General features: G+C 38.2%; 1 protein-coding gene across 1 annotated transcript in view; it reads right to left on the bottom strand.

Moving 5' to 3' along the window:
- Nucleotides 1-7,934, bottom strand: part of AQP11 (aquaporin 11) — a gene marked incomplete at its 5' end in the record, with an annotated part of 13,023 nt that extends 5,089 nt beyond the window's left edge. The window contains 2 exons of the mRNA XM_006772522.2: nucleotides 2,099-2,215; nucleotides 7,331-7,934. Coding sequence (XP_006772585.1) covers nucleotides 2,099-2,215; nucleotides 7,331-7,934 — 721 coding nt within the window. The remainder of the gene's footprint in view (nucleotides 1-2,098; nucleotides 2,216-7,330) is intronic.
- Nucleotides 7,935-7,938: the final 4 nt, after the last annotated feature.

Here is a 7,938-nt window from a genome sequence, read left to right as displayed (position 1 = left end):
TCGGGACACTTGTAAGTCAAGGCCCCACTGTGTTCTAAAAACTGCCATATTTTCACACCTCTTATCCATATATATATTGAAGGATTCCTGTATTGTTTCTCATTCATGAATCTCTTAAAGAAATAGTATAGGAACAGCCCTAGCTGGTTTGGCTCAGTGGAAAGAGCGTGAGCCTGCAGACTGAAGGCGGACTGAAGGGTCCCAGGTTCAACTCCAAGGTCAAGGGCACGTGCCCGGGTTGTGGGCTTGATCCCCAGTAGGGGTCTTGCAGGAGGCAGCCGACCAATGATTCTCTCTCATCATGGATGTTTCCGTCTCTCCCCTCTCTCTTCTCTGACCTCAATAAAATATATATATATATAGAAATATAGGAACATGCCTCCTTAAACCAAAAATGACAACAGGAATTTTTATGTTGGGTCTATGTAGAAAAAAGGAGGTCTTTAGTCCAACTAAGAATCTTTGCTTATTTTCAACAAGCTAAGTAGGGCCATACATAATTGCATAAAAGTTGATTCTAATTCCAGTTTTAAAGGATTCCTTAAATAGGAAGCAAAGGAATGGATAAAAATATATTTGTATTTTGTTTGGTTTGTTTTTGGACAAGTGGTTCTTTAAAGTGCTTTGGTAATGGCCATATACAACATTACCTCCTTGTTTGGACTACAATAACAGGAAGAGAATATATCCTTTTTCCCTTTCTGCTACTCGCTAGTTTGTATACTGTACTTTCTAAAGGGGCAGAGATGATAGTTTCTTTTTTATTTTTCATGAGATTTTTCCCCCCAGTATGTTCTTCAAGAAGAAATTATGGAGTGATTTGGACCTGTGTTTAAAGTAAAATGTCAGGGTCCTTTTACAGAGAGTGTCATTACTACTGATTTCTTATCAAATTCTTCTGGAAAGGCCTACTTTTTAGCATTCTTTCAAGTAATGGGTGAAACAATTCCTTAGTATCATGGGCCTATTATTAACATCATATTTGGGACGCATTAAACAAATATGTATATAATGTTAATAATATATGTTGATTTCAAATAAGACATATTAGAGATTTTTCCACATGAAAACTATCACTAGACCTGTCCAATTAGTGACCTTTTTAGCTTCTTCATTAACTTCAGTGACATTTTTAACTTCTTAAAAATCAAAAATAGAGAAAATTTATCTTTAAAGCATTTATTATTGGAAAACTAGCAATCTGTTGAACTAAAGAAAAAAAGGCACCAATATTAGCATTTTAAAATGCAGGTTTTCTCTGATGTTCTACATGTTTAGACCTGCATGTTAACATAACAGATACTACATCAAGGAATGGGAGGTAAATGGCAGGAGTAAAGTGTGAAGGCTGTTCAAACTGTGCCCTTGTTCCCTTCTATATGTTCCCTTTAAGAAGAACAAATGGAGCCGAGCAACAAGAAACAAACTGCTAACTGTGGATAAAAATAAGGATGAACTAATAAAAAGCCAGGTATCCTCATACTCACTTATAGTTATGAATTATAGTCAAGCTTACAACAAATGACTAATCAATAACATATAAAGAAGTGCATATTATCACTACAGTTATTTTTTACCTTTTTGTGGTATTTGGCCCATCTGTATAGAGGACTTTTATATATCTTCTGATTTAATAGAAGTAACAGTAATGAATCTTGTGGATTTTAAAGCTGTGCTCATTACAGGTACACATTGTTATAGAAAATGCTTTTCTGCAAAATGAGTCAAATGAACTAATAGTATTTTATCTGGAGTTCACAAATTGGAAAAAACTAATTTCTTTAGTAAAAAAAATAAGTTTCTAATGAAATTAATCACTCCTCATTTTTTTTGCCCTCATATCTGAGAGTTTTTTGTTAAGTGGTATCATACTTGTAACTGACTATCCTTAACTAGATAATTTTGCTTCTTTGAAGATAAAAACAGTTTTAAAGGTTACTGCACAAGATAAACTGTTATTTCAGGCATGTTAACTATCCTTTTTATTTTATTTTTTGTGCCTTCTCTGGCTTTAGAAATTGATGTGCTACAGTGACATTCCATACCATATTTCAAGATAAATTGATCTTTCAATCATATTAAATAAAAACATGCTTACCTAAAGAAGGAGCCAGCCAATATACTATAAAAAATTGAAGGAAATCTTCATCGAAACACTTGAAATGTAGTGAAAGTGCCAAAGCTGGATTAAATATAGCTCCTGTTAGACTTCCTCCTGTAATACATTTTAAGCAGAGTGATACCAAACCATGTAGCTTACATTTTCTTGTAACTGAAAATAAAGGGGTTATTAAATCTAACTTTTGTTTTACATAGTTAAGGACAGTCACCCTTTGGTATCTGTCGGGGATTGGTTCCAGGAGCCCCTGCAGATACCAAAATCCATAATTGTCCAAGTCCCTTATATAAAATGGCACAGTAGTTGCACATATACATACACATCCTCCCCTATACTTTAAGTCATCTCAAGATTACTTATAATACCTAATACAATGTAAATGCTATATAAATAGTTGTTTATTACATAGGGAATAATGACAACAAAAAAGTGCATACAGTCAGTATAGACACAATTATAGTCCTAGCTACAAAGTACATGTCAGCAACAACATAATTTTTTAAGAATATTTTTGATCCATGGTTGGTTGAATCTGTGGATTTGGAACTCATAGATTCGGAACCTGTGGTTCCATAACAGTAGCCGACTGCATTCTTATTCTATGATCTTTCTTTGTAGAATCACCTGTCTATATAAAAATAGATTATAGGTTATAAAATGCCAGGTGCAAAAAACCCCAACAGGTTATTAAGAAAGTTAATCCAGCCCTGGCTTGGCATGGTTCAGTGATTAGAGCATCAGTCTGTGCACCAGAGGTCCAATTCCCAGTCAAGGGCACTTACCTGGGTTGCAGGTTTGATCCCCACCTCTGGTCAGGCATGTGTAAGAGACAATCAGTTGATGTGTCTGTCTCACACAATGTTTCTTTCTCCGCTCTCTGTCCCTGTCTCCCCCTTCCCTCCCTTCCACTCTAAAAATCAATCGAAGAATATCCTCACTCTTCAGGTGAGGAGGAAAAGAGTGTTAATCCAGTGCTTTTCCTGTATATTATTGTAAAATGTACATTCAGAATGAATCTGCTCTATTGCTGTTCCTATAAGGCTTTATAAAACGGGAGATTTGGCTGTTTTTTAATTTAAATGAATAAATAATAAAAATAAAATGAAAATACATTAAAAAATGGATTCAGTACCTCAGGTTTCTCTTGGACATAGCATACCTTTGTGTTGAAAACAAAAAGTAAAATGGACCAAAGCATTATCATTAACTCCATTTTTACTTGTCAAGAGAGCCCTAAAGAAGTAACGGAATGGTATGTAAATTATACCTCAGTAAAGTGGCTACAAAAATTTTTTTGCCAAGAAGTAACTGAGTAGTCATGAATAATAAGCACAAATCCTGTCAACTGCTTTTCAGGATTCATGGTCTAGCTCTACATGCCCAGTCATAAGAAAACAGCTAAGTACGTTAGTTTATTGTTAATTTGGAATACCATTCAATATTTGGAAATAATGAGAGATCTCCAAGATATATCCTTACAACCACCACCAAAAAAAGCAAACCCAGAAAGTAAGGTATGAAACTTTTTATGTTAACACAAACACACATACTGGATTCTGTAGGGTCTTATCTATCTATATATATTATATATATTATATATATATTAAATGGACAGAAAAAAAGTTTGAAAGGACACACAACACATGCACAGAGGATTGCCTGGAGGAAAGAGTACATGGAGAAGGGGAGGGGATAGGCATGAGGATGACAGTCAAAAGTCACTTTTAGTCCCACTGGTAGTGTCAGTTTTTTTTACAAAAAAGAAAACATGTATTACTTGTGTAATTAAACATGAATTATTTAAAAAGTAAGAAATCATGCACCAGGCATAGAACAGAAAATGGCTTCGAAAAACAAGCTACCTATCATTGGCATTTGAAAGGGAGAAATCTTAACATCTTGAAGAATAGGTATGAGTGGGGAGATCTGGCCAGCTGCTGTGAAGAAAGAGACGTGGAGGACAGCATGAACTGAGTGAAGTCACCACAGTGAAAAGCTAAGTCTCAAATTCTAGGCACTAATGTTTCTCAGCACTCCTAAAGGGAATCACATTCTCTGACAGAATGACACTCCTAAAATCCCATCCGACTCATGTATAATCCAGAATGTCCGTGAACTAATTTACAGTGGACTAGCCCTTTCTAGTGACCAGAATGTTAGTAGCAGATACTATGCTAAGAACTTGCATACATTACTCTATTCCTCACAATTGATATAGATAGTAGTATTCTTCATTTTAAAAATGAAGAAACAACCCAAATTAAGTATCTCTCCTAAGGAAACAGTCCAACTCCTCTTAACCATTCTATTATAACTAGCATAATATAAAATGTCTTGAGCCCAGCTGGTATGGCTCAGTGGTTGAGGGTCGAAGTATGAACCAAGAGGTCAGGGTTCAGTTCCCTGTCAGGGCACATGCCCGGGTTGTGGGCTCGATCCCCAGTGTGGGGTGTGCAGGAGGCAGCCAGCCAATCAATCAATGATTCTCATCATTGATGTTTCCCTTCTTGCTGAAATAAAAATACATACTTTTAAAAATGTCTTGAACTTTTATTTGAACTTATTTTTCATCTTAAAATTAGCACCTGTTTCAGATGGTTATTGTATTAAAAATGAAAACATGTAAAAAGCTTAATTCCCTTCTCCACTGACAAAAATCTTACTTATATTCATCATGAAAAACTCCTGAATTAATAAAGTAAAAATCCTACAAATTTCTTCAGATAATTTATTGTGCTTATTTTGAAAGTCTTTAGACATTACATATGGAATACCCATATATATATTATTTCTTTCTGTATGATTTTTAAAAAGTGAATAGAGTATTTGCCGATTCACTCATTCTAAAAATCCTTACTATTTATTTTGTAGCAGGTGACACCATACTAAGTCATGGTTATATGTTATAATGAATCAATTTTAGTCTCTCTACTCATAAAGCTTACTGTCTAGTGAAGGAAAACAGACATTATATAAGAAAACAAGTGTATAAAAATTCTACAAAGGCCGAAACCGGTTTGGCTCAGTGGATAGAGCGTCGGCCTGCGGACTAAAAGGTCCCAGGTTCGATTCCGGTCAAGGGCATGTACCTGGGTTGCAGGCACATCCCCAGTAGGAGCTGTGCAGGAGGCAGCTGGTCGATGTTTCTCTCTCATCGATGTTTCTAACTCTCTATCTCTCTCCCTTCTTCCTCTCTGTAAAAAATCAATAAAAAATATATTAAAAAAAATTCTACAAAGGAAATGAACTGGGGGCTGTAGTAAAGACAACTTAGATGTATAAAATAATTTTTTTCAACATCAAATTAATTTTAAAAAAATGAACGCAGTCCTCTCTTACTCTGCTTAGTGAGCTAAAATTTCCCATATCTAGGTTAAGGAAGATTTGCTTGAAATTTGCATCAGTAATTTTATAGCTTTAACATGCTAATAGGTCACACAGCTTCTTCCCCCTCTCCCCCCACATTTCCCCCCTCTTAATTTGGGAAACCAATTAAGTACATAAGTGGTAATGACTTCAGTGACCTCAATTTGTGCCTCACGGCGCAGGGTGCTAAATCAATAAATACACAATCAGACACTTGGTCACTGGCTATCCAAGGAGCCTGTGGCTACAGGGCTGGTCAGTTATGTTCTGTCTTAAAATACATAACCAGCTGTTTTAACGTGACCTGTATTGGTGGTGACTTCTGAGTACCCTCAACTGTGTCCCAGCTGTGGCAAAACATTTTGCAAGGGATGACCCTGTTTATATATGGAGGATGTTTCTGCTTTTGCTAAAACCTAAAACGTTAATAAACAACTATTCACCAACTCCTCAAATATGCATTATATCCTGCCCTCTTGCCTATACCATTTATGTCCATCTGTGTCTAAAAAAGAATGGTACTAGATCTAAAGGAAGGAAAACATTCGTGGTGTTCATTTTACCCTAGGAGGGCAAGCATGTGTTTAGTAGGAGTCCTCAGCTCAAGGTTTGTTTCTACTCATTTTAATTTTCATGGGAAGAAGATAAACTCTTACTACATATTTCCTTTCCTCCAAAACATTTTATAATTCAGATATAGTTCCCATGAAGATGTTTTGTTGTAATCTTTTAAAATGACACATTTCATCATTAAACTTTTCTTTTTGCATCTGATATCTGTCAAGGTAAATAAATGGTTTACAAGAAATCAGATTTCTCTCGAGTTATTTGTTTTTAAACCTTTAATTTCAAGCAAGTTTTAATTTTTTAATATTTTTATTGACTTCAGAGAGGAAGAGAGATAGAAACATTGATGAGAGAACCATTGATCAGCTACCTCCTGCACGCTCCCTACTGGGGGTCGAGCTCACAACCCGGGCATGTGCCCTTGACTGGAATCGAACCTGGAACCCTTCAGTCCGCAGGCCGATGCTCTATCCACTGAGCCAAACCAGTGAGGGCCAAGTTTTACTTCTAAAGCATCTTTCTTGATAAGTCACTTAAAAGTTCATTTATGCCCTAACAGGTTTGGCTCTGGATAGAGCGTCGGCCTGGGGACTGAAGGGTCCCAGGTTCGATTCCAGTCAAGGGCATGTACCTTGGTTGCTGGCACATCCCCAGTAGGGGGTGTGCAGGAGGCAGCTGATCCATGTTTCTAACTCTATCCCTCTCCTTACCTCTCTGTAAAAAATCAACAAAATATATTTAATAAATAAGTTAATTTATTACTCAAGATGAATTATTAAGGAAATAAATTTTAAGTAATTTTTCAGGAAAAGAACTAAGAAATAAAACTGAACTGAACTGTACTTGCCACTCTTACTACTAACCAATCATGTAGCTTTAAACTGGAAGGAACTTTTTAAGCCCAGGATCATTTTTCAGTGAGTGTCAGAAAGGATCTATACCAGGTTGGCTTGAGGAAAGAGGTAGCTGATAACTTATCTTCCTCTCTGCCATTGAAACAATCCCTTTGTAGGATATTTGAACCCTTGGCAATAGCTCACAAGTTCTCAGTTTCAGCACAGAAGTGGCTCCTTTTTCTGAGTGTCCAAAAATTCACTGAATTGAGGATCAATATTTTGGCTCTATTGGTAAAGAACGGGACGCAACATGGTTAGAATAACGGGGATACTAGTACTGACATCACAGAGGTTCAGGGCTTTCAAATACATCTTGATAAAGAGCTTAGGGCCTCAGGTCAAGAGGTCTGGACGAACCGAGTGTTTTGTGGGAATAACAAACCTGCATAGACCAAAAAGGTGATGAGTGCTGCCAGCATGTGGATACGAAGCTTGGTTCCGACCTCCTGGAAGTGCAGCAGGGCACTGTGGAAGATAAAGGAGCAGATGGCCTCTACGACGACAGCTTTGGGCAAGTCGACGTGCATGGGGTTCCTGCAAGCGAAGCTCCTCTCACCGACGTGATACCTGGTCAGTCCCAGGCTCCACAGGGCGCCTATACAGTACCTGCTGCCCAGAGCAGCCATCAGCTGAGCCAACAGCCTCACCGCCCCCGTCTCGGGGGACATTCCCCCCAGCATCATCTGCATCATCACACCGCACGGGTTGCTGGCCGTGCCCACCAGAGTCAGGCCATGCACCAACGAGAAGAAGTAGGTTAGCGTCAGCGACCAGGTGGGGTGCGCGGGTTCCTGCTCGCCCAGCAGCTGCAGCTCAAGGGTGCAGAAGCAGAGTTGGAAGGTGGCCAGAAACTCCAAGACGAAGGCGTGGGCCGAAGGCCGATGCACGTGCCGCTGGAGGACCCCGCGGGCCAGCGCCACGGACAGCACGATCGACAGCATCAAACCCAGCGAGGTGCAGGTGTCCTGCACCTCGGGCCAGAGCCCCCGC

The sequence above is a fragment of the Myotis davidii genome, unplaced genomic scaffold (genome assembly GCF_000327345.1).
Source record: "Myotis davidii unplaced genomic scaffold, ASM32734v1 scaffold646, whole genome shotgun sequence".
Classification (NCBI taxonomy): Eukaryota; Metazoa; Chordata; class Mammalia; order Chiroptera; family Vespertilionidae; genus Myotis; species Myotis davidii.
The sequence above is the reverse complement of the archived record's forward strand: the minus strand, read 5'-3'. Positions and strand labels throughout refer to the sequence as shown.